This window comes from Trichoderma evansii (genome assembly GCF_050947405.1).
Source record: "Trichoderma evansii strain SZMC 28006 chromosome Unknown GGI43scaffold_31, whole genome shotgun sequence".
Taxonomy (NCBI): Eukaryota; Fungi; Ascomycota; class Sordariomycetes; order Hypocreales; family Hypocreaceae; genus Trichoderma; species Trichoderma evansii.
This window is the reverse complement of record NW_028145175.1, coordinates 242,959-268,568: the sequence shown is the minus strand read 5'-3', so window position 1 is coordinate 268,568 and position 25,610 is coordinate 242,959. Positions and strand designations below refer to the sequence as shown.

At 44.7% G+C, this 25,610-nt stretch overlaps 9 protein-coding genes across 9 annotated transcripts; 5 read left to right on the top strand and 4 right to left on the bottom strand.

Moving 5' to 3' along the window:
• Positions 1-2,912: 2,912 nt before the first annotated feature.
• GGI43DRAFT_267344 (NADP-dependent oxidoreductase domain-containing protein) lies at positions 2,913-4,226 on the top strand. The gene has a single exon (XM_083201036.1). It carries the CDS (start codon positions 3,089-3,091, stop codon positions 4,169-4,171), a length of 1,083 nt encoding a protein of 360 aa, XP_083055815.1. The 5' UTR covers positions 2,913-3,088; the 3' UTR covers positions 4,172-4,226.
• GGI43DRAFT_267345 (class I glutamine amidotransferase-like protein) lies at positions 4,227-5,139 on the bottom strand. Its single transcript, XM_083201037.1, has one exon. The coding sequence runs from the start codon at positions 4,999-5,001 to the stop codon at positions 4,282-4,284; it is 720 nt and encodes a 239-aa protein (XP_083055814.1). The 5' UTR covers positions 5,002-5,139; the 3' UTR covers positions 4,227-4,281.
• Positions 5,140-7,917: 2,778 nt separating this feature from the next.
• Positions 7,918-8,459, top strand: GGI43DRAFT_267325 (uncharacterized protein). The gene has a single exon (XM_083201035.1). It carries the CDS (start codon positions 8,057-8,059, stop codon positions 8,393-8,395), a length of 339 nt encoding a protein of 112 aa, XP_083055813.1. The 5' UTR covers positions 7,918-8,056; the 3' UTR covers positions 8,396-8,459.
• A 969-nt stretch (positions 8,460-9,428) lies between these two features.
• On the bottom strand, positions 9,429-11,095 carry GGI43DRAFT_388370 (argininosuccinate lyase ARG4; the record flags this gene model as incomplete). Its single annotated transcript, XM_083204063.1, has 5 exons — positions 9,429-9,875; positions 9,969-10,452; positions 10,509-10,702; positions 10,759-10,976; positions 11,035-11,095. 5 exons carry the CDS (start codon positions 11,093-11,095, stop codon positions 9,429-9,431), a joined length of 1,404 nt encoding a protein of 467 aa, XP_083055812.1.
• A 1,550-nt stretch (positions 11,096-12,645) lies between these two features.
• GGI43DRAFT_426112 (transcription factor domain-containing protein) lies at positions 12,646-14,505 on the top strand (the record flags this gene model as incomplete). Its single annotated transcript, XM_083208595.1, has 2 exons — positions 12,646-14,056; positions 14,129-14,505. The coding sequence occupies 2 exons, from the start codon at positions 12,646-12,648 to the stop codon at positions 14,503-14,505; spliced, it is 1,788 nt and encodes a 595-aa protein (XP_083055811.1).
• An 84-nt stretch (positions 14,506-14,589) lies between these two features.
• On the bottom strand, positions 14,590-16,130 carry GGI43DRAFT_267301 (uncharacterized protein). Its single transcript, XM_083201034.1, has 4 exons — positions 15,732-16,130; positions 15,430-15,665; positions 14,995-15,341; positions 14,590-14,924 (listed from the first exon to the last, which is right to left on the bottom strand). The coding sequence occupies exons 1-4, from the start codon at positions 15,837-15,839 to the stop codon at positions 14,674-14,676; spliced, it is 942 nt and encodes a 313-aa protein (XP_083055810.1). The 5' UTR covers positions 15,840-16,130; the 3' UTR covers positions 14,590-14,673.
• A 1,275-nt stretch (positions 16,131-17,405) lies between these two features.
• On the top strand, positions 17,406-20,213 carry GGI43DRAFT_417659 (HET domain-containing protein). The gene is made up of 2 exons (XM_083207449.1): positions 17,406-18,136; positions 18,203-20,213. Exons 1-2 carry the CDS (start codon positions 17,581-17,583, stop codon positions 19,921-19,923), a joined length of 2,277 nt encoding a protein of 758 aa, XP_083055809.1. The 5' UTR covers positions 17,406-17,580; the 3' UTR covers positions 19,924-20,213.
• A 122-nt stretch (positions 20,214-20,335) lies between these two features.
• On the bottom strand, positions 20,336-22,157 carry GGI43DRAFT_431552 (NAD-dependent succinate-semialdehyde dehydrogenase). Its single transcript, XM_083209424.1, has 5 exons — positions 22,082-22,157; positions 21,929-22,016; positions 21,432-21,860; positions 20,591-21,389; positions 20,336-20,527 (listed from the first exon to the last, which is right to left on the bottom strand). Exons 1-5 carry the CDS (start codon positions 22,100-22,102, stop codon positions 20,413-20,415), a joined length of 1,452 nt encoding a protein of 483 aa, XP_083055808.1. The 5' UTR covers positions 22,103-22,157; the 3' UTR covers positions 20,336-20,412.
• Positions 22,158-23,572: 1,415 nt separating this feature from the next.
• GGI43DRAFT_426108 (uncharacterized protein) lies at positions 23,573-25,538 on the top strand (the record flags this gene model as incomplete). The annotated part of the gene is made up of 4 exons (XM_083208594.1): positions 23,573-23,575; positions 24,028-24,150; positions 24,212-24,913; positions 24,978-25,538. 4 exons carry the CDS (start codon positions 23,573-23,575, stop codon positions 25,536-25,538), a joined length of 1,389 nt encoding a protein of 462 aa, XP_083055807.1.
• Between the last annotated feature and the right edge of the window lie 72 nt (positions 25,539-25,610).

Sequence of the window (25,610 nt, the reverse complement as noted above, 5' to 3'; positions counted from 1 at the left end):
GGTGACTGGGAGAATACAGTGGTCCGCTTCGTGGACGGCAAGCCAACTGAAATATTTCTGTCCCAGCATGAGCAAGGAGAGGCTTTTAAATACGATGCACTTCAGAAAATCGGGAAGAGGGCGCTTATTTTCTCATCATTCGGTGGCCACTCCAATTATACCACGAATGGATCTCACAACATACCTTTTACGCTCCCCCCGCCGCCCGCGGTTAACTTGAGCTCGGTGACGATCCCAGGCCTTCCTGCTGGCGCTTTGAGTCATTTGAACCTCTCCTCTATTCTAGAGGCTGTTCTACCTAAGAATCTGCTCCAAGATACAACATCACTGGGCACTCTCTGGGACCCGGTTGCCAATGCCTACGCCTATAACTTCACCTTTGACTTCGACCCTAAACGCTCAGCAGAGGAAAACAACCAATTCACTCCGCTAGCTACCAAAAACCACGCCAAGCCGCCAGTCAGCTGGTTGACATATTTTGGCCAGTGGAGAGACAAGCAATACCCCTTGACAGATGTCCGACAGTTTGCTATTCTCAACATTCCACAGCTGGCGTACTTCCAGGATGGGCCAAATGGGCCTGTTTTCAAGGGCCTTGTGCGATCTGCAGTGTGCCCGCCTAAGATATCCAATTGTACTGTCAAGACTTCGTTGAAGCAGGCCAATTAGTTTGAACTGTGGGATATTTTCTTGGCGTTTCTGGCTACTTGTTTATTGAGCATAATACAGTATTCGGCATCGCTATGGCGGCGTTAACTTTTACAGGAAGCTGGCCGGTTATACGGAACACTCCATGTCTCCAACATCGATGTGTCTGGGGGTTGAGTTTGAGGTAGATGCTTCTTTCATTTTAGAGATATTACACGGAATTTGGCTTTTGAGCCGAAAGTTTAGAGCCCATGTTTCTGACACGTAGATACACCACGTATAAACTAAACAATCATTAAAGCCAGATAGCCCCGATCGAAGTGTGATGGCTTCCTCCAGAGCCTTTCGACATAATATTGGAAGACTTTCTAATCCGAGAAAAAAAAAAGGAAATATGGCATTCATATGTAACAATATCGTCAGTTCCGGAGCGCGTTCAACCAAGTGTCAGTGGGCTAGTAGATCGGGTCAAGCGACGTCATAAACTTTACAATGCATATTCCATACCAAGGTTATCCGAACCACATAAATTGTGCCGACTCGGCCTAATCATGACAATAAGAGTTCCACATGCCTGAAAATCTTGTAAGAAAGGAAGACAAAAAAAAAAGTAAAAAACATACAACAGCCGGTGTTCGCCAGTGGTCACCCACCTGACTACTAATCTGCCGGTTAGTGGCTTGTCTATGGGGGAGCAGACGGGACCCCGAATTTTCCACTACCTATGGTCGTATGTGCTTGGATGAGCGCACATCCGACTTATAACGTTGGTCTCTCTGATCTTACCGTGCCTATGCTCATCTCCAATGCAATCAAGTACAGGCAAATGAGAAAATATTCTGATTCTGAAACTTCTACTAACGCCTGTCGTAAGCACATGGGCATCTAAATGCCCCTCGTTTGCGCTATGTTGGCAATTGTAAGTATATGTTTGGCTGACCGTTGGTTCATACATAGTACCAAGCTGCTGCGGAATGTTACGTTGTTGATGCCTGGACGTCATTTTCCCTGTCTCATTGCAACCCCCTCTTCGAGCCGATGGGCGGTTCTGATTGGACATGTGTTTCTACTAGGTATTGAGCAAGGAGATCAAGTTAAATCTAGCATTCGAACAATGGGTATGAAGATACTGGAATAAATCCAATATATAATACCCGTATACATGCACAAATAGGAAGTAGAGAGAAAATCGTGGTCCCTACATGCATGTCATAGGCATCAGGCTAGCAATTTACAGAGAGCGAGGGATGCATTGCACGCAAAAAGATACACTACGAAATCAGACCCAGCTCTATGATTCTCTGCCAGCCGTTTCCTATTCCACAAAGTTCAACAGCTACCGACCCAATCCATTTACTCGCTAAACCTACAATGCGATTGCCATCGAGGGCTTGGAATCACAGCCAGCCTTCCAAAGACTGGCGGGTAATATTTAGAGCGAGTGGTTAGGTTTCTTGTTGTATCAGTGAGTCGCCGACAAGAAAAATATACCTTAGCCAGTAAGCAGAAATACAAGTTAATGCAGCTCCGATTTTCCTTGAACGATATACAGACTAATTGAATGGAGACTCTCCGAAAAGGGAAGTATGATCTCTTGGGGCTTAGCACTCAGCTACAACTAAAATAAGCCCGCCACCTTTCTTTTTTTTCCTTTTTACCATGGGTAACATAGTAACATAGCGGCATTCTCGACCCCTTCTGCAGAACGATTATATTGCTTAGTTCATTGAATCATACCAAGAAGCAAGAACCATGGTGTAATAGGGCTGTCGACAGTCACTTGGTTACTTCTCTTGCCTTACGCTCAAAATGTTTTTATTGTCGGAATAAATGCAGTCTTGTCCTACATTTACAGATATCGCCCCTCTTCTAGTGTAGACCGCCCACCTTAATTACGGATTTGACATACTTCCATATTATTCATGACTTCCTCGAAGCCGGTATCAAAGTCTGAGATACCGTGAGATGCCACCCAACTGCTAAAAGACTTAAATCGCGCTATCCCAAGTTCACTAAACAATTTTCTTTCATCGTTATCCCAAATAATATCCAGCCGAGAGCCCAATGGTGTTTCAAGATGTAACTAGGAGGCGTAACAGAAGAGTTGTGTGGAAGCTAAGAGCAGTTGGAAATACCTATCCTGACGCTTGTGCATAAAGGCCCATTCCTAATTGGGAAGTATGATTTATTTAACTATGTTGCTCTATTCATGCACCCTAAGAGGACATGGGCTGCTAGGTAGACGACTCATTATTATCGTAAAAGTATTCTGGAGCCGGTCTTTATGACGTATAGGCTCATGCCGTATGCTTCTCAACGGTATAAAGTCGTCTATTATCCAGCCTTTTGTAACAGCCCGTCACCATACATTGTGCTTGACGCTTGTCCAATAGCCACTGTAAAATTCTAAAATATATATCGCCCAAAAAACAAAATTCCAATGCCAAAAATGCCCTCCTCCAGCGACACGCAACGACCTCGTATCATCCTTGGGCTCATGACATTCAGCCCAGATATAAACGCTGGTGGTCGAATTACAACTCTGGAAGAATTCCACCGATGCCTTAATTATTTCCAGGCACAGGGGTACAGCGAAATAGACACTGCCCGAATGTACCTGAATGGCAAGCAAGAGGAATTCACCGCGGCAGCCGGGTGGAAAGAGCGAGGCCTAACGATAGCAACCAAAGTCTATCCCTCGAACCCTGGATTCCACAAGCGTGATAGCCTCCGGCAGAAGTTTTCCGAGTCGTTGGCCGCACTGCAGACCGACAGCGTCGACATCTTCTACTTGCATGCGGCAGATCGATCGGTTCCATTCAGTGAAACATTGGAGGCAGTTAATGAGATGTATGAGGAGGGGAAATTTCGCCGTCTGAGACTGAGTAACTATACTGCATTCGAAGTCGCTGAGATTGTGACAATGTGCGTTGAGCGTGGATGGGTGCGCCCGACGATATACCAGGCAATGGCGATTGTGCATTCATCAGGGCAGTACCATATGGATTTGAAGCCAAGCAATGTGTTTCTAAACAACGAGGATGATGTAATTGTAATTGACTGGGAGCAATGCGGCGCGTCTCCCTTCTTCCTCGCACCCGAAGGGAACGGCTTGTGGGACGTCGAGGTCGTTGCAAACTCGGAAACGGGTATAGAGCCCATGATGCCATATCAAAAGTTCATAGGTCCACTACCTGATAACTGTGGAACTTGGCCAAGGAGGAATGCATTCCAATTGTGGCAGCGCGAATGCCCTAGAGCGCTGGAGGCTGCAGAGGTCTACAGCATAGGGCGGAGTTTATGGGTCATCTTTGAGCAGAGAGATGATGTGTGGGTGCACGAGAGGGGACATCCGGAGGCAAAGGCGGTAGTATGGACTCATGCAAGCGACAGCATGCCAGAAATATGGAAAGATTTTGTGTCTCGATGTATGAGCCTGGATCCAAACAAGAGGCCAACATTCGAGCAGGGAGAAAGGTTTTGGGGACAGGAATGGAAGCAACTTGAGGGAAATACGAAATAGATCTGAAGATGCCGAATGTGATTTCAACGCTTGACAATATGTCAAAACTACATCTTCCACATTAGCCATTTATAAGCCAAACTGTGTATCGCATATCTCCTAGCAAACACTTAGTAAGAGTCGTGATAACGATGAACATGAGTAAACAGCCGCTTTCCATCTTCATCATAGCGGAAAGGAATCACGTTGACTCCATCTTCATCTCTGGGCTCGTAGTCGAGATTCATAGCCGCAAATGTAAACACCTCCTCCCCATGGTTCTCCCGCAACCAGTGAAGAATCATGTCCATTCCTGCCATAGGACCCGATGCCGTCCATATGTTTCCATCGGCAATCCACTTCTTTTCTTTTGTCCAGTTCACCTTGGGATATCTGTGCTTCACCCATTCATACTCAAGGTGGTTGCCTGTGGCCGTTTTGCCGTCTAATACACCAGCTATAGCGGCAACAAAGGACCCGGTGCAGTTAGTGAACAGAGGCTTTCCAGAAGCAACGTGGCGACGAATGAAGTCGGCATATCTCGGATCAAGAGTGAAATAACCAGGATGTGGGCCTCCAAGGAAGAGTATGTCTAGCTCAGGGCAGTCATCGACAGTACACGTGGGCTTCAGTGTAAGGCTAGAGGTCAGATCCACAGGATCGCGGGAAAGCCCAATGTGCTGGAAGACAAATTCTGGAGCCTTTGCGACTATTGAGTCGGTGACAGTTGGCGTGTATATTCTCATACTGTCTATGAACTGCTTGGTACCACCAAAGATTAAGTCAAATGGAGCAATGACATCGACAGCTAGATAGTGGTAGCAGAGAGAACCGATAACAATAGGAGCCATTTTGATAAAGGCTTTCAAATAATCTTATACTTCTGAAGGGACAGTTTTGCAGGAATATGATGATATAGTTGCGTGTTCATGATATGGGGCGGGACTTGAAGCCTTTATATTCCTATCTCTGCAGTTTGAACCCTTGACAATGGGAAAGCAAAAGTTTTATACCTATTCAAGCGCACCAATCGTAAGATCTATTCCAAAAGCAATAGAACACGCTAACCTTTTCAAGGTTGCGAAACTTGAAGTATCTTGGTGGCTGTAATGATAATTATCTAATTAATGCCGACCCTATTCGGCGCCGAATATTTACGTGGGGTTTATTGATTCCAGCTCAGTGGTAGTTAAAATTTGCAATTTGCACTTGAAGATTACTTATATGCACTCAAATCCACTCATATGCACTTAAAACTTACTCAGCTGCAGTCAAATTGCTCAGTTGCAGTAGTATGGTAGCTAGTGCGCACCTCGGCTCGTATTGAGGTTACAATATGTTCAATACTCGCAGATTGAGGACAAGACCATCTCGATATTATAACTATAACATTTCATTTATGAGTATATAGAGGATAAATAGGACTTTAAAGTAGAAACAGTAAACCCTATTATTTCCTTACCTAAAACAACAGGGCTATTCGTTAGTCGTCTTTTATTGTCAACAATGAAATGATTCAGCCTATTGGCTGTATCAATCTTAAGAATTATCATCTAAACTAAGATCATTTTGCACAGAGGGCGAATTAATCTCATTGATACGTTGCAATCGCTAGCTTGTTACGGGCCACTGGATTGCTGAATATTGAATCAGGCGACCTATTCAGCGCCATTAATACCTCTTTCGTGAAACATGTGCTCGACTATATCGTAATACTGGAGTTTGTGTACATGTATCAAACCGTTAACCTTGCCTTTCATTGGACTTCTGAAACAGGCACATACTATGACTAACGCTAATATAGTCCCAGCCGAAGCTGAACTGGATGTATGTAGTCTTTTCTGGATTATCCCAGCTGAAATGTGGAGTATAGATGTATATTAGAGACATGTCTAGCCCTTGGTAGACATTGTCACTATTGGCGCGGTAATGGTTGATGAGCCCACTGCTTTCGGGATGGTTTTTATGCTGAAGAGCTACACCGACTATTCTACCTTCATCACTATCTACCCAAGATAGAAAAGTTAATATTTTTGACGGCAAGTCAGCTACAACGCCCCGATTTCACCGAATATTGCGAAGTGCAGTGCTAATTCCACCACTTGGACTGCTGCACTAACCGGGTCGACTAGCAATGGTATAATGGCGGCAAATTTTCTTTCAAAGCATAGAATTATGTCTATGTTCGGCAAGGGATCAAGATCTTTGACTGGGCGAGTGATTCTTTTGCTGCTTGAATTTAATTTATATATTAAGCTGCTGCTGACAGACGTATGATAATTTGAGCTGCCGGCACCACGTGTTACTAAGTTATCAGGGGGCCTCCGAATCTTCGGAATCCAGGGGTGCACAAATTGGAAGGCGTTGAACCGCGACCTCGAATTCTTCACTGTGTATAGTCGTATGAGTTTATAGTTGTTAGATATGTTCATGCAGTGCGAACCGCATACAGCACGAGATCCTTATTAATATTGTGATGTAACCTTGATAATGGGCCACCTCTGAAGCGACTGGGAGACCTGTAAGCCGGCAAGTATTATCTCAGCGCCAAGAGTCAAAAGTGGTGCTGCATGCCGTTCGGGCAATTATGTACAGCCCCAGTAGTAATCCCGAAACTCAAGTCGGATACAAGTTGGTGCTAAAATATGCCTAAATAGACATACAAAATGGGGGCCGAAATCTGGAGTTCCACTCAATTTGGTCTCATATATTTGTCCTATTTAATAACTCATTTCGAATATTTGCATTCAAGTAGAGATAGAAATTGAAGATGCTTTGCTTAAAAGAGAAGAGAGGGGGAGGGAGAGGGAGAGGGAGAGGGAGAGAGAAAACAGAAAAACGCCGACGGAGTTTGCTACAGCCATCTCGTATTTAAGGAACGTATTACTTAAATCTCATAAAGCGTTGACCTTTTCTCAGAGTATTTCTTCCCAAGCAAGGAATTTTGCGTATCTTGAACTAGTCGAATATGAACTATTCTTTTGCATTATATCTCACCGCTGTTTACCACAACTGCTGCAGACAAACTGTGGGTGCAACTTATATAAAAAATATGCGCGGCCACAAGAAAAGGATTATCTAGCGGAAACAATGAATTCGTATTGCACATACTGCCGAGACTGAGATAGATAATATCCAAATCCGTCTTAAATCATCAATTCATACTAGGAAAACCGGGCTTTGACAGGCTTGAACGGCGATCCAGCTTGCAGCCCGCGGGTTTTGATGCTGGAGTAAATAGGTTCGCCACGTGCAACGTGCCTATATAAAAAGGGTGGTATGTTTTCGCTTATTCACCGTCGATGGACCTGCGTGCCAATCATTTCTTTTTCTGATTATAGACTTATTTGAGTAAGCTCTACTGCACGGCATTCCCCGTTCCTACCTTCAATTCTGGAAATAAATTATTAAACAATTACAAGAGTAATCCTTGCTATTCCCTAAGGCGCAGGTGCGAACAACGATGCGCCCACAAGACATATTTCACGCTCAGATATAAATATACGCCCCACTCACATAGTGGAACCCCTTGTGTAAAAAAGATTATTAGAGTTACCAATTATTATTCGTTATTTCCTGTTTGGTCTATGTTTACCTGTTATTTGGGACTACTGTACTCAGTCTCATGATTAGTTACTTAGCGGTACAGATAGTGTAAGTTGTCGCCTTTCTGCCGGCATTGGGAAACAACGGTCCATGTCTTCGGTGCTATTTCAAGAAATTATGGTTGTGTTTACAGTAAGGGCGGCAGTATTAGCATCGTAAACTATTCATGGAGTGCATGTGGTTCCAGAATCCTTATGCCTTTCTCCTGGATATAAATTGACCAAGTGCCGTCAACCATCCGGCATTGAGAAATAGCCAGAGTCCATCTCAGCCATTCATTAGTCGAAGTACTCAGTCACAATGCACTTTCCAACTACCTCATTTCTGGCGGTTATCACCGCATCCATTGCTTCTGCACAACAAATGCAGGTTAATTATTACAGCGATCAGTGCAGCAGCTATCTTGGTGCAGTCGAGGTGACTTGGGCCACCAACTTATATGCCGGACCCCCTAACTGCTTCAACTATCATTATGGTGCCTATGCGAACATCGCCAATTGCTGGGCAGGCGGCTGCGTGTGCGACTTCTACCAAGGTTCCAACTGTGGCGGTGGCCAGCTGTTTCAGCAAGCTTTTGAGGGAGGCAATTGTGTTCAAGTTGACGGAGCTAATTCTTTTGCATGCTACTATGGCATGTAAGAAAGTTGAAAAGATTGGGACATGGGCAGGTTCCAACAATTATTGGCCATAATGTAATACGAGTTAGGTTGGAGCTGGAGAGAGGAATAGCGCATGTTTATTTCGATAATAGTTCGGCTGTACATATGTTATGGAGCAAGATATGACTGTAGTTGGATCTCTATATGATACAGCACATGTATATAGGCACATTGAATTGCCATGATCAGTCGTCTTCCTGGCTTGCCACCAAGGCCACCAAGACTAACAATCCAACGCGGACCACAACCCCAGCAAAAAAGACCACAACAGCAACAATAACGGCGAGTCCATAGACGAGTAGTTTCCATAGACGCCGACTCCATCATACTATGCTTGGCTTACCTGTGCGCGACGTCAATCGTCTACGCCCATAGGAGAAAGAATATCGCAAGAGGAGAAAGAAAAGGAAGCGTCTGGAGTTTGGCCAACGTTGCTGTAGATAGAGATATTCCCTTAGACAAATCGCCACCGAATTTGCCTGTTTTTGCCATTGGCATTCATCACGCAATAAAAATTCCTCTATCCACAGAACTTTCTTACGATTGGCAAGTGTACTAGGGGCCAAGGCTGCACTGAGGTCGCCGCGGAGGGATAAACAAAGCGGAGAGCCAGCTGGGCTCTACCTTCTAATATCCCCTTGCGATGCATTGTGCCTGGCCCGTGGCTGTGATGCTTGTTGCGATGCTTGTTGCGATGCCTCTTGCGATTTTATTCCCATTGGCAGCAAGTCGGCGTCTTGACTGCCGATTCTCGAGAATTTAACAATTTATAGGAAGATGCTTTCAAGACTAAACGTTTATTGATCGATAACGACTCCTCCCATGTCCGGCTTGCCCGGCGGTTGTCCTGTTCGATTTCTCCAATGATATTGTGTCATTTTTATAACTTTTTGGTTCATTCAAGAGCGTCGCTCTTAAATCATATGCTCTTCCGCAGAATAAAGCTGCCATTCGTGATATCCGTCCTAGATTCCCTTGCTTCGGCCGCATCCTGCACTACGCTATCAAACCCCCTAATCCAACATAGCCCTGAGTACCTGGATCTGCTCCAGCACGCTTGATCGACTGGTACCGCCTTTAGACGTTTTCGCCTCGACACTCGTTTCATATTCGAATGCCTCCACAATGTCTGCTGTGAACCGAGAATCAATAGCTTGCAGTTGCTCAAGGGTCAGCTTGTCCATCGAAATCTCCAGCTTTTCAGACTGTGCAACGACGCGTCCAGCGATGTGGTGAGCCTCTCTGAACGGACATCCCCTCCTCACCAACCACTCTGCGACATCAGTGGCTAGCATCGTTTTGTCCAGAGCAGCCTCCATCCGCTCTGGCCGCACCTTCAAGGTAGCAATGACGCCATTGGCTATGCCTAGACTATCCGACACAGTCTGAACCGAATCCAGCATGGGCTCCCACCCTTCCTGGAGATCTTTATTATAGCAAGATGGCAAGCCTTTCACAGTCTGCCAAGTGAATAGTTAGTAGCTACTCTCGATACGCTCCTAGTCACTCTAAAAGCCAAGGGAACTGGCTGAGATGTTAATATGAGGACTCACCATCATTAACCCAGCCATTTGACCGAAAGCGCGCCCTGACTTGCCGCGCAAAAGCTCTAACGAGTCCCCGTTGAATTTATTAGGCATTAAAGAGCTCCCTGTAGAATAGGCGTCGGCCAGCCGCACGAAACTGAACTCGGATGTCGAATATATGATGAGGTCCTCAGCCCACCTGCTGACGTGGTTGGTGAAAATCGAGTTCCAGACCAGGAAGTCGATTATGAAATCGCGGTCGGCCGAAGTATTCATGGAGTTTAAGGTTATTCCGCTAAAACCAAGCTCCTCAGCTATCATGTTTCGATCGATTCGAAATGGATTGCCGGCCAAAGCGCCACAACCAAGTGGACTCAGATTGACCCTTTCGAAAACTTGGCGCAACCGCTCGAGATCCTGCTTGAACGCAGCGGCATATGACATTAGCCATTGAGACCACCGAACTGGCTGAGCACGCTGGAGGTGGGTGTATCCAGGCATGATATAGTCGCTGAGGTTGTCAGTCAGCAGGGGGTCGCTTTTGGCCAGAGATGGGGCTGGACCTACATTTCAGACTCGGCACGTGTGATAATAACCTTGAGGAATGCAACGAGTTGGCTGTCGATTTCGCGGATCCGATCGCGTAACCACATGCGCATATCACAGACAACTTGCTCGTTGCGGCTGCGACCTGTGTGCAGCTTACCCGCGATGTCCTTGCCGATGACCTCTCCTAAGCGACGTTCGTTTGCCGTATGAATCTGGTCCAGTGTGTTAGCTTCGAGAAGTTGAGTGGAATTGAGTGGTGGCCTCTCACATCTTCGTCATTCGGCATGATAGCGAAAGTTCCCTGCTTCCATTCTTCCATCACTTGGAGCAACCCACGCTCAATCGCCTGAAATTCCTCTTCGCTGATGATGCCAGCCTTTGAGTTGGCCCTGGCAAAAGCAATTGATCCAAGGATATCTTCTTTGTAAAGAGTCTTGTCGTACTGGATGGAGGCATTGTACTTGTACATCAGAGGATCAATTGCACCTACGCACCGTGAGGTCAGTATACTGCATCCGAAGCTTGTTTCCCGAGACATTCGAACCTGTGAACCTGCCCCCCCAGAGCATGCCGGCTGCCGGGGCGTCCGCCTTTTTCTCGGCCATGTTGAAATATTTCTGAGGGTCGAAAAGTTTGCTGAGGAATTAAAGTTGGTCAATCAGTCAAGTCAATCAGTCGAGGGCAGTCATAGGAAAAGTTTATAGGGCCAACACCGGCACCGGTATCGCATATTACATAAGGACCCCGCTTGCTATTTCTTAGTATAATAAACACCCGACCTTTGATTAAGAAAAACAGCATAATATACACATATAGTTTACTTTAATTAAAGCTAAATTATTATATTTATTTACTTTACTTATAACATATAGTAATTGATTTTTTTTATATTTTTTTTATATCATATTTTATGATATATACTTCCGCTAATATACTTTCTGGCCTTCTCCTTCAATGACAATGATACACGGACTTGTCTTAGCGTTGGAGAAAATGACGTGTTCAGGGAGCGGGAGCGGCTGTATGTTAAATGACTAACACCACGTTAGATTGTTTCTGACAAGAAGACGAACTTTGTAGTACCATTGTTTTCTTGAGAACCTGTATGATATAATATAGGTCGCCTTGATCCGCTTGCCAATGATGGCCTGCCAGGTGGTGAATTAAGACATCGCAAAGCATACTCTTTATTGCGAGCGAATAGCCAAGAGTTGGTTCGGATCGCGGCGTGGAACTGAAAACGCTGCGTCCTGCGGACACAGCTGCGGGGGTGTAAAGCGGTGCTCGTCGCCTAATAATGCTTGAGTAGCAACAGCCGCCATGGGCTCGATTTAAGAGATTCCAAGAAAAAGCTCATGTTATGTACATGTAATTAGTGGGGCAATACCCTACTATGCATAGCCTGGAACAGCGAGAGATAGCGGTAGTCAACTCCGTTTAAATAAAGATCCATTGACATAATAAACCGGGTATTTTAATTTAGTTAGCGCAATTCTCAAGTTCAAGAGTTTCGGAAGCCAAGAGAGCTGGAAATAGAAGACAATGAACCGTGTGGTAGAATTTGACGGGACCCCGAGTTCTCCACTACCTATGGTCGTATGTGCTTGTAACAGCAATGCAACACCTTATAGCCATTAGCCACTACGCAAAATCCAATGGTTCTGAGGTTAAATCTCACTCTATAAAAGAGTTGTAGTACCAAATACAAAGTCATCAATGAGTATAAATACAGCCGATACAGAGATACAAAGGAGATTATAGCGCTCGTCTGGCAAAACGTTCAGGTACACTGCACTGGGTACTACAAGTAAGGAATCAGGTTAAAATGGCGTCCGTAACTAAGCCAGCTGAGCTGTATAATTATCGGCCACCCACCCCTAGTGGAATTATAAATACGGGTTACTAGGCTATAGAAAGCTCAACTGATAAAATACTACAATTACAGCTGCATACCGCCTGCTTATCCTGCGGCCCCTGTCGCACCCCAGAACGACTTTCGACAAGGAAAGCTGCACGTAATTATTAAGGACAACAAGTCACTGCTTCCCCTTATTATTATTCATATTCTTCTTTTATTTATTCATTCATATAGTCTAGCTATCGTACGATTACCCTTCGGTGGATCTACACGCACCATATTACAGCCTCTATTTCCATGGCTCATGCAGAAAAGAGAAGCAATGGTTGCTGGACGTGTCGACTACGTCGCAAAAAGTGCGATGAAAGACGGCCTGAATGCGCCAATTGCAGTGGGCTGCAAATTACCTGTCACTACGCAATGCGGAAACCTAAATGGTTCGATGGGGCTAAAAAGCAAGAGGCTATGGCTGCCCAAATCAAGTCTCAGATCAAGCAGCAAGCCGGCTGTCGTCGAGAGAGGCATCATGCTTCGGCAGGAGTCGCAGGATTTGCAAAAACAACCCGGATCAGACCAGATATCAATTTCATCAACCTTATCCCCAAACATGACCTCTCTAACGGTAGAATAACATCCCGCATTGATGCAGCAAATGAGACAACCCCAATTCTAAACAGCAACCAAAATGCTGAAATGAATACAAGGAAACGCAAGGTATCCGACACTGCACCAGGATTTAGCCTCGCAAACAACTTTGATGTGCGACCCAAACCTGAGCCCGACATGATGTTTTACGGAGAAGACTATGATATGGACTTTCTCATGAAATATCTGGATAATGTATTCCCATTGATCTTTCCCTTCTATCGAGCTGGTCTACTTAGCCCTGGGCGTGGCTGGATCTTCTCATTTATCTCGCATAGCAAAGTCGCCTTCCATTCAGTACTAGGAATTAGCTCTTATATTTTCACGGTTGCGTTAAGCGAACAATATTCTGGAGAGGAACATAAATTGTGCAAGACGGTAGTCTGGTCTCGGCTCGTACGACAGGCAGATATGTGTTTCAATATGTTGCAACAGGATATACGGGAGCTGAATGATCAGGGCGACCGGGCGAACTTGTTGGATAAAGTGCGAGTCATGGAGAGTATTGTTCAATTTCTTACTTTTGAGGTAGCGCTGGGCAGATCGGCGAACTGGGACAACCATCTATCGCCCACCATTGCTCTCTTCCTAGATATACTACAGAACTACGCTGCGAAAACCTCTACATCTATAATGCTCGAAATTTTGAGTCAGATCAACCAACGCCCGCTATATGCGATTAAAGAAGGTTATTATGTCTGGGACAACAGACAGGAATGTTTTCGGTTCTTCACTGGCCTTCTGCTTTTCATCGACGTTGCGGCGAGCACCTCACTTGAGCGACCACCACAGTTACTCGAATATCATCCACAGCTTCTTTCTAATGGAGATGACGGGACTCCTGGAAAGGGTGAGGCTACTATCCGGCTATCAAACCTTATCGGTTGCCGCAATTGGGCCATACATGTAATTGCAGAGATATCGGCACTAGATGCTTGGAAGAAAGAGAGCATGAGAAAGGGCATCGACTACAGGACAGGGCTAATTGAGCGCGCTAGCCACATTACTCAAATGCTTGACGAGGGTGGTTCACAGATGGACGGTGATGGTGCGGCTCTTACAGGTAAATATTGGCCCACTGGCTCTTTTCAATTGCATTGTCGTAAACTGAATCTCGTACCTGACGTGTTTCTAGTAAACTCTACAAAGATTTGGGGCTGTGCAGCGAGAATATACCTAACCGTCGTGATTTCAGGCTGGCTCCCATTGTTGCCAGAGGTACGGTCCAGTGTAGCGCACGCACTTCAACTGTTACAAACAATGGCTGGCTCTTCCCAATTGCGGGCGTTGGCTTGGCCGCTCTGCGTCGTCGGTTGTATAGCTGAGCACACGCAAGAGCAAGACTTTCGAAATCTTTTCACCGAGTTGGATAAACCAACGCGGATTGGGACATTGGACGAAGCATTACGCATCATGGAAAGCGTGTGGCAGATTCGAGGATCCACAGATAGCGAAGTGTGGGATGTACAAGCATGCTTGAATATTCTTGGCATGCCGGCTCTTTTAGCTTAGAAAAGGTCTATAACCGACTAGAATAGGTAAGACGAGTAAAATTGTATATATTCTAGTGAATGTAGCTAATAGAACATTGCTTGAACCATGATACTCGATGAAAGCGACACTTGGTGATGAAATAAATAGAGCTGCGAGACAACGAAATGAAGTGTACAGTCTAGTCATTTATTTCCCCTTCCAGAGACCCAGAACCTCCTTCACTGTGGTTGTCTTGACCTCTGGAAATATGGCGTTGAGAGATTTGTCCGTTGGCATATCAAATAAGCCGGCCATAATGTATAGGCCGAACTTGGAGAAATACTGCTGCAGGAGCGGCTTTGGGAAGAATTCGTATGCCATGGCATGGGATGGTAGTTCAGTGACCTCACCCTTTTCAAGCTTCTCCACGTCATCGTAGGTAACATTGAACTTGGATCCTATTAAAAAAAAAATGTCAGCATTTAACGAGTGATCATCAAGGGACAGTCATAAAAGATGGGGACTTACCAGTTGCTTCTTCGGCCAACTTCAAAAACTCATTCCATGTCACCTTATCACCGTAGCAAAATGTTTCTTCTTCCCATTTAGGCAAATCGAGTAGCTTGACGGTGAACTCGGCTACATCTCTCGTATATGTAAAAGATATCAACTCGTTGCCAGTGCCTGGAATAGCTGCCATTTTGTTTGGAATATCAAGAACAAAGGCGAATGGCCCCGGCATATGAGTCTCGATGTGCGGCATCCCATAGTAGTCAAGGAAGTAACCGTTATGGACCGTTGTCCATTCGAGGTCCGTTTGGCGGAGCTGCTCCATCGAGGCAAGACGTACATAATGTTGCGGTAAGCGTAGGCTACTTTTTCTCACACTATTAGTACATGTATGTATTAAATTCCCCCCCGGAAAAAATAATAAAAGAAAAGAAGGCCTCAATGTAAGCATACTTTTCCGAAGGTGCGCGCACGCCCCAGTCACTCTGAATAAACCGTTTCGTGGGCGCTGCCTTTGCAGCAGCTTTTATGAGATTGCATTCAGCTGTTCCAGACTCAGGTGTTATAATTTTGATGGCAGATATGACTGTATGGACATTGTATTTCTCCAATATGTTGGTTATAGCATTGACATCCTCGTAGTTGACGTTGACAAGTGGGGCAGCACTCGGAGACCAATTTTTGGGAGTCTTGTAATATATTTATGTCAGAAAAAGTTTTTATAAATTCAATGATAAAAGGTAGATTATCTCTACCTCGCGAGCAAGCACAATGACTTTGTACTTTCCGGTGGCAGCGAGGGCGTCGCTAATGGTTTTTCCGATGTTGCCAGTGCCGCCAGCGATTGCAATTGTGGTAGGCATGATGTTGGAAGGTGATAATGCTTGTATTTGTGTAATAATAGTATTTTTGGATAAAATTGAAAGAATATGTAGATTGCAACGAACAATTGTGCTGAAGAGTTGGATGTTGGATATGGCATCTAAACGGGGGCCAAGGCGGTTCTTTATATGCCTGTTCCTTTCTCAATACATCCATATATACTACATCCTTGAAATTGCGAAGGATCACGATTTGTAACCACATAATCCCTTTTTCCACAATTATTAATAATGCCTTGATATCTGCCACGCGTTCTTCAAATTGTTCCATTGATAACTAGGAAGACGAGCTGAGGGAGATGGTCTATTTTGCGCTAGCCTGCACTGGGATGACCGCGCGCAAAGTTGAAAGAGGAATAGACCAATGGCCTTAAACTCTTTATGGGTGCCCGCGCGGAGCGACAGAATCGTGCTAGCACATCCCACATGTATTCGTATACGGGATATCGGCGTGCCTCAAGTCCGTGTCGTTAAGGCAGCAGCAGGAGTCGCAAACAAGTAATAAATTGACCCTTGGGATGCAATAGTTAGCGTTAGTTGTCTTTTACTCCATAAGTTTGACACTGATAGAGCTGATGTGGTCTCTCTTTGACTAATAGATATTGCCGTGTGGGTTTCGGAACTAATCATCTAGTCTATTCTAGAGAGGTACATATTAAAATGGAGGTTGTGTTACTTACTTTGAATATTCATTAATATATTAAGGAAAAGAAAGCTTGTCTTGAACTAGCGGTCTACGTGATCCTTCATTAATAGGTATATATCGCATAACTGTACTGTATGGCGTATTTCCAATAATGGCTTATTTTCCGCAGGAGCTGGCTTCAAAGTAATTGAATACAATTTACATATAAGAGTGGCTTCTTAGTTTCTTCATCTTCACGAATGTCATTTGAAAGATTTGTAACTTTCCGTACTTGGCTCATAGCTTTTGAAAGTACACCGATTTCGTTGACGTTTCGGACTTAGTCTTGTTGCGCGTTGGTGATCTACTGTATCGAATGTGTTTTAATATAAATAACTGAGTCCTCAGTGTCACAACCCTATGACGTCTCTGAATAGTGGATTTTGTGTTACACAATAGTAACGCAATTCAACAGCTGAAGTTGAACCATGATGATACATTGGTAGATTGAAGATTGTATCAAAGGAGAGTGGTTTCCTCGCTGAAAAGTATTCTTATGGTTTTAAGCTAACTTAGGCGAGTTTAAGCCTCTAAATTAACTATCCAACGATGTCTAAAGGCTACTTATGGTCTTGAATGGCTGCCCTTTGATCCTCTATCTTCACTCAACTCAAGCCTCTGTTTTTCTAATTCCCATAACTTATAATTTGCAGCAGACAGTGTGGAACGTCCAATTGTAAGTAGCTTAGATGTACTGGCAATCAGAATTATCTCTTCGATATCACTATTCCTTAGCAAATGAGGCTGAAATTTAGCTAGCTTATTTAAATTCAGCAGGCCTGCCTACTAATCATATAAACATTTAGCGAATTACTTTGTGCGGGGTTATTGATCACAAATAAATACTTCGTAAACGAGTTGTAAGTAACAGACTGCATTCATTTTCCTCTGCGGCGCCGTCAGCTTGATTAGGCAGCAGTGAGGAGCTGAGGCATTTTCGACAGTACCGTGATTTTGAGACAAAACTCCATCATAACATTTCAGTCATTCATCTTTGATTGCCTGTGCAGCAGCCAATCCGTTTTGCCATCTGTAGTTATGGCGAACCTTCTTACTTTTCGAGACTTTGATGTATTGCATGAAGATTTTGCTAAAACACCCGCTGTTACAGAGTCAATCTGTATAAACAAATCTCCCGAAGAGACATTCTTTTACAATTTCTGTCCTGTCACAAAATCTAATCCAAGCGAATATCAGGCATTATGCCAACATTGTAGCGTGCTACAGCTAGCAGATGTACGTCTCACTCGCACTAATAGCCCTGGTGGCAACGAACTATCAGAACTAGAAGCAGATGTTCCTGGATATGAGGGAACTCTAGCATATAGTCGGCAAGATGTCGTCCCACTGCTTCCTGGGCTTGCTGCATCTGCGAATTCTGGCTGTGGGTTTTGTGCATTGCTTCGAAATACTATGATCTGGCACTTCCAGCGATATCCACTGGAGCGTCTGCCTGATGATACGATCCAGATCTTGAAGATATGTCATCATTGGAACTATGGGCTATCAGCATTCACTATCTACAGCCCTTCATTTAGGAGCCGCAGACATAAATTCGATTATCTTACTTTTAGGGTCACTGCCAACCCTACGGGTATGATTTGTCATTACTTTACACTTGAATAACAGTATTTTATTCCTAACACCGTTATTTTTCTAGACGCATGCGCTTCAATCTTCGACATTCGTTCTAACCGTATTCCGGACGTAATATCGCCATCCGGTATATTAACGCTAAAGCAATGGGTTTTTGGCGACTACAAGTTAAAAACCATTGAAGCACTTTATCGACCTACAAGATTACTTTACGTGGAAAGCAGTAAAGAGTCAGGCTTGATCCGTCTTGTAGACAGCCACTCTCAAACGAACGAGGAACCTCAACCATACTTGGCACTTAGCTACTGCTGGGGACCTAAGGCTCCTTCACTTAAGACAACAAAAAGCAACTACGCTTATTTACAGCGCTCTATATCTTATAATACTATGCCTAAAGCTTATCAAGACACAGTGCGTGTTGCGCGAGCATTGGGTGTCAAGTATATATGGATTGATGCGCTTTGCATTATTCAAGATGATGTAGCAGACTGGGAGACAGAGTCAAAGATGATGGCAGAAATATTTCAAAATGCCCTGGTAACAATAATACCACTCTGTTCATCATCATGTGACGAGGGCTTCCTTGAAAGAAATCCAAGCCTTAAGATTAAATACACGCACCACTCCAATGAGGGGAATATCAATGGCTCATTTTTTATCCGTCACATACCTTTCTCCTACGAAAATGCAGAGTTCGCAATACGTTCCTCGCCAACTTTCTCAAACGCACCAATAAAGCTGGAACTCAAGAAATCGTCTTGGCAGGCTCGCGGCTGGACCTTTCAAGAGGATATGTTTGCAGTTAGGAAGCTATACTTTGGATATATGATGATGTATTGGGATTCCTTTCAGCCTATTGACATTATGAAAACTGAGGATAAGATAATCGATGATACACTTGACCGCGTTAAAACTGCCAAGCAATCCAGGATTCAGTCATCATCTGGATTGTTGTCTGATCATGATTATGACGGCTGGTACCATTCAATCATTGACTATTCTCAAAAACTTCTCACATTTGAGACTGACCGACTGCCAGCCGTGTCCTCTTACGCCAAGCTCATTGCTGGCAAGGATACATACTTGGCTGGTTTATGGAAGAACAATCTTCATCGGGGTTTACTTTGGAAAATACAGAGGAAGAAGCGTAAAACCTTTAGTAAGCTAATGAGAGATTTAGCATGCTCGACCAAATATATTGCACCTTCTTGGTCTTGGGCAAGCCGTGGCGCTGCCCTGCTCTGGGACGGCTCTGACGCGATGCAGCTCGAATGTGCCGTCATGGAAGCTGAAACAAGCATTCATGGATCAGACACTTATGGCCGTGTGTATTGTGGACATCTCTTGCTTCGTGGGAAGGTCAGTAGTATCCCCAATGCAAAACTCCAAAATCTGCCTCTTAGAACACCTTATTATAGCCTACAGAATGAGTGGCTAGCTATAGATGGTGAGAACTACGTCGCACAGTGCGCTCTCGACTGGAGAGAGACAGATGATTGTGGCAAGCAGCTCTTAGAGGCTAGCGGGGAATCTATCCAGAAAATCGTAATGCTCCTCACTTCTAGTGGCCATACGGATAAACCGAGTGCATTCTCTAGAACACCACAAGAGCGGCAAGACAAAGACGAGGTTCCACCGCTTGAAGTCTTGCATGGTCTCCTTCTTTATCCAACGGGAGAGGCGAATGAGTACTGGCGAGTTGGACTCTTCCACTCCTTGACCGACGAAAAAGGTGGCAGAGAATATTTCGAAAGGTGCGAAGAACGTACTGTACGCGTTATTTAGACATGATATCGTAATAACCTGACTCTTTTTGGTCGCTAAAACGGCACTACAAGGCAGGCAATCCCGGTATAACTCAGGATTAAGCTCCAATCAGAGCTGGGTTGATGAGAACCGACATTTATATCAATTTACAATTGGAATCATTGAGAATTGCCATCAATCCACGATCCATAAACTAGCAATTGGATTTATAAATTGGCTTTTCTACACTATTTTGCTTTCATGTATATAGATAACTATTTCTAGCAGCATCGTTACCCCAATATATATGTCACTATACTTTCTTCGGATCCTATAGACAACTCCCCCGGGAGAGCTATACCAGAAGTCACCTCACACAAGAGCACAGAGCTCCGAAAGTACCCGTAAATTTTTGCTGCATTGCAAGCTGCCACCAGTCTCTCGAGTCCTGCATGGATATAAATTGATCTAGTATCTAATCCATATTCAATTTACAAGTCTGGGTACGTATCTATGTCTATCTTTATTCTAAAAACCAGATGCATTTAATCCACCAAATGTAACAGTTTTTGTGGTAATATATTCCTCAATACCATACTTGCTCCCCTCACGCCCAAATCCGCTTTGCTTTACGCCGCCAAATCTAATCCGTGTTAGCAAGCCTGTAATTGACCACTTTAAACTATTACCTGAGGAAAGTACTTACGGTGATGCTGCTTCGCTTATTCGGCCAGTATTGACGCCAATCATGCCTACTTTCAAAGCTTCTGCAACTCGGAACACTCGAGCCATATCGCTGCTAAAGAAGTAACCAGCTAATCCTACCTCTGCACAGTTAGCCAGCTTAACCACGTCCTGCTCTGTCTCAAAGGAGAATAGCCCAGCCACCGGACCGAATGTTTCTTCAGAAGCCAGCAGCATGTCTTTGGTCATGCCGGTCAAAACAGTGGGCTCGTAGAAGGTTGGCCCAAGTTCAATGGACCTTTTACCTCCGGCGATGATTGTAGCGCCTTTGGATACTGCGTCGCGGACTTGTTCGTCGACCTTTTCTAATGCGCGCTTGTGAATCAACGGTCCGTGGGTAACACCATCAAGAAACCCAGGCCCGAGCCTGAACTTTTTGACTCGTTCGCTGAAGCGTTTGGCAAACTCCTCATAATGCCGCGAATGGATGTAAATTCGATTGGCACAAACACAAGTCTGGCCAGAATTGCGGAACTTGGCGATGAGAGCCGCATCGACAGCTGCATCAAGGTTTTCGACATCATCAAAAACAATGAATGGTGCATTACCACCAAGTTCCCAGGACACCTTTTTAATTGTAGAGGCTGCTTGTTCCATGAGAATCCTTCCCACGTTTGTTGAACCAGTAAAGGAGACTTTGTGTACTTCCGGGTCTGTAGTTAACAGCTCGCCAACCTGAGCTGTGTTTTCCAGTGCTGTCACAATATTTATGAAGCCTTTCGGTACGCCAGCTCTGTAAGCCAATTCCACCAGGGCATTTGCTGTAAATGGTGTTTCCGCTGGAGATTTTAAGATTACCGTACAACCTGCTGCCAAAGCAGGCGCGATTTTTCTAGTAATCATTGCTGCTGGGAAATTCCAGGGAGTGATCAGAGCGCAGACTCCTACCGGCTCCTTGATAGTAATGATCCGATGTTCTGGGATAACAGAGGGAATCGTATCTCCATAAACTCGTGGCGCCTCCTCACTAAACCACTCCAGGAAGCTTGCTGCGTATGCTACCTCATCGCGTGCTTCAGCTAACGGCTTTCCATTCTCCCATGTAATAAGGGTGGCAAGATCCTCTACATTTTCCATCACAAGCTGATACCAGCGATGCAATATACGTGCTCGTTGGCGCGCCAACATTTTTCGACTGGTGGAGAAAGCCTCAGCGGCAGCCAGTATGGCCTTCTCAACATCTTCAGTTGAGCATTCGGGGCAAGTACCAATTAACTTGCCAGTTGCAGGGTCTAGATATGAACATTAGTCGTTGAAACAGATCAGAATATCGCATTACTATGGTAGGCAGCCAACTAACCATGAACTTCGAACTTTTCGCCCGATTTCGCTTCTATCCATTCTCCATTCACATATGCCCTGCTAATAAACAGCGAACTATCTTTTAGCTATAAAGTGGTTAAATACAAGAGTACTCATGGGGTGTTTGACTTGTCAAAATGGTTATGCTAACCTGTGGAATGCTGTGGCCCATCGTGATGGCGCTGTGACTCAAAGAAACAAAGTGGTGATTAATTGCTTTACTGAATAATTTCCGTAACACTTTGAATACAATTAAACGAAAGTTGAATTGAGTTTGCTATATTAAATACGTTATTACAGCATCGGTATCATCCGGTTGACTGGCTCTATGGTGGTGGCAATTCAGAAGTCAAAAATTCCTACCCGACGGACCGTCGGCCCGGGTTCCCCGACGCCACCAATTCCATAGCATTCCAGCATCGCGTCGAGATCGGCGGTGGTGATATTTCGCAATAACCGTAAATCATAGCAAGAAAAAAACATCGTTAAGTCGTCTATACTACTGGTAGAGTTTATTGTCATCATCGTCACCTTGTGCCTACTTCGTGGATATGATAATTTGGATGGACATGATTAAGACATTGATACTATTACACTACATAGAATAAAGCTAAAGCTAATCAAAATATTCACCACTAGGCTTCGCCGCCCATTGCTCGGTAAACTCTAGGATATTCTTTTCAAGCTCCTTTCCATGTGTAAAGCTCAAAAAATGGACGCCGTCCTCCATTACGACTAACTTTGCCTCAGGAGCATTAGTGAACATTTTAATTTCCTTTTCGGCGTTGGCAACACTAAAGACAACATCCTTTGTTCCCTGTTGTCTGTCAGATATCGTATTGAATATGAGTAAAGCACGTATTACATACCTGCATCCAGAGCACTGGACATCTGATATGAGGCAGGCGGGCATATAGTCCGTCTCGGGAAGCCAGACAAACAGCAGCCATGCAGATCAGTTTCTTCCCGGCATCTCTTGAGTAAATCTTTTGGATGGAATTGGCCCATTTTTGTGTTAAATCTGTAGTCACTTTTTCTCCGTAGCCAATTTCCATTAAAAAGTCAACATACCCACTTCCGGGTTCGAAATCATCGTGGGGCGTAAAGTCAGCACTCTTTGTAACCAATGCGGAGGTGGCCTGCGGGCCGTCCCAACAGCCTAATTCTCGACTTTCTGGGGATTCAAAGTCCATAGAAGTGCCAATGAGAATAAGGCTATTAACCTATCGAATTTCATTAATATGAGCAGAACAGACCATGTCTTAGATATGGTAGACTAACTTTCTGGGGTGAAAGAAGTGCCATTCGTGCCGCTATCCATCCTCCCTGGGATGTGCCGGCCACGAAGGCCTGATTAATCCCTAGGACGTCTAAAAGTTGTAAAATCGCAATTGCCGAATCCCAGTACGTAAATGTTTCGCTCTTCGTATGCGTAACACCATGCCCAAGGGGTTCGACGGCAAGAAGATTCAACTTGCCAGCCAGCTGCTCACTATCGAATTCTGGCTGATAGTAGTCGGAAGTGGTGGTAAATGGATTAATTAGCAACAGGGTTGGAAGGGAAGAATCAGTAAAAGAATATCTATATCCAACATCGATGCCTCCTAGATGGGGAACGAATGATGTCTTCACGTGTTCTGCCATGGTAAAATAGCTAAAGTTGTATAACCCAGCAGGGAACAATTATTAACAGTATTGAGGATTTTTTTTTTTTTTTAAAAAAAAAAATTAAAAAAGTCAGAAATATCAAAATAGATACTAAAGAGGAAGTAAAACAGACCTTCAATCATCTGTTTAGCAGATACCGAACTTGTCCGATATTTCTATTGAAATCGAGAATTGACCAAGTTTCCTAACTCCCCGACGGGCCGACATCCGAAACTCGGCATCTTCTGTTGTATAGATCAGAAAAACGATAAATACATCTCAGAGAATCCATGATTAAGATAGATTCTGAAGCATCACTTTCTGTTTTATTCTTCTATATTCATTTCTTTTTCGAGTTTGACATCATTCGCATCCAACTCCACCGCACAAGATGGTGAGTGCGAACTCGGCGTTTATGCGAGGAGAAGCATGACTTACTTACAGCGTTAGGCTATTCAAAAGTTCCACGTTGGAATCATTGGCGCGGGAATCGGTGGCCTGGCGGCTGCCATTGCCCTTCGTCGAGCCGGTGTTGAAGTTACCCTGCTTGAAGGCGCTGCGAAATTAGGAGAAGTACGCATCCTCATAGTCTTATTTAAGATGACACAACTAACAGAATATTACCATGATATAGATTGGCGCTGGCATTCAAATGACTCCCAATGTGTCTGTCCTCCTTCAAAGATGGGGAGTCGACAAAGTGATTGGGAACAACCTTGTTCAGATCGAAGAACTTAACATGCGTCGCAAGGACGGCACCAAAGTTGGATATACCGACATCCCCGTTCTAGAGAAAACCTTGGGACGACCCTGGTGGCTTGTCCACCGCGCTCACCTCCATGAAGGACTGGTAGAGGTAGCAGAGCAACTGGGCGCAGTCATCCACATTGACTCTCGTGTGGTCGACATTGAGTATGACTCTGAGGACAGAGTAACAGCAACGACATTCAATGGCGACTCATACAGATTCGATTTGTGTATCGGCGCTGATGGAGTCAACAGCGTTGTTCGCCAAACACTTTTCCCCAAGGTTATTCCGGAGTGCCCAACCACCAACTGTGCATACCGGGCGATCGTGCCATACGATCAAATTCGCAAAGATCCAATTGCAAAGGAGATTGTCGATAAGCTGACCATGGAAGTCTGGATGGGCCCAGATGCTTATGTTATTACATATCCCATCAGCGGTGGCGATGTTTTCAACATGGTGCTCTCGCATCATCCTCCCAAGAAGCTCCAGGCTACTCAACACGACGTCCCAATTCAGGAGCTGCAGACTGAGTACAAGGATTTTGATCCTAGAATCAAGAGAATCATTGATATGGTTCCACAGACAGTAAGTAATCATGAAAGACCTTTCACTAACCCATCAAGCCCTTTGCTAATCACAGACTCATTAGTCTCGCTGGCCTTTGATGGTGACTGGGCCCTTGGAATCATGGTCGTCTCCCAAGAAGAATGTAGTACTGATGGGTGACGCCGCCCATTCAATGGTCAACCATATGGCCCAAGGAGCTGCCACAGCTATGGAAGACGGTGCCTTTTTGGGCAAGTGTATTGGCGCAGTTGCGCAAGGAAAGCTTACCTTGAGCGAGGCCATCAAGGTTTACGAAACCGAGCGCATGCCAAAGGCATTCATGAAGCAGCAGGTTTCATTCATCAATGGCGCAATTTGGCATTTGCCAGATGGCCCGCAGAGCCGACAGCGTGACCTTGCCATGGCTACTGAGATGGAGGGCAAGTACTTCATCCGAAGCAGCAACCTTTACGGAGACCCACAAACTGTCTTGGAAGTTTATGGCTATGATGCCGAAGGGCACGCTGAGGAGGCGGTCAGCCGGGTGTTGAATGGAGGAAAAGATGACTTTGATCCCGAGAATGGTGTTCACCGCATCACGGAAAACAAGTATATGGGATGGTTCACGAACGAGGCTCCGAAACAGAAGCAAGCGGCGCTATAATAGCATGCGCAGGGATGACTTCTATTGCATAAAAAGGATTATTTGTACAAGTATTGATCTTAGATTTGTATT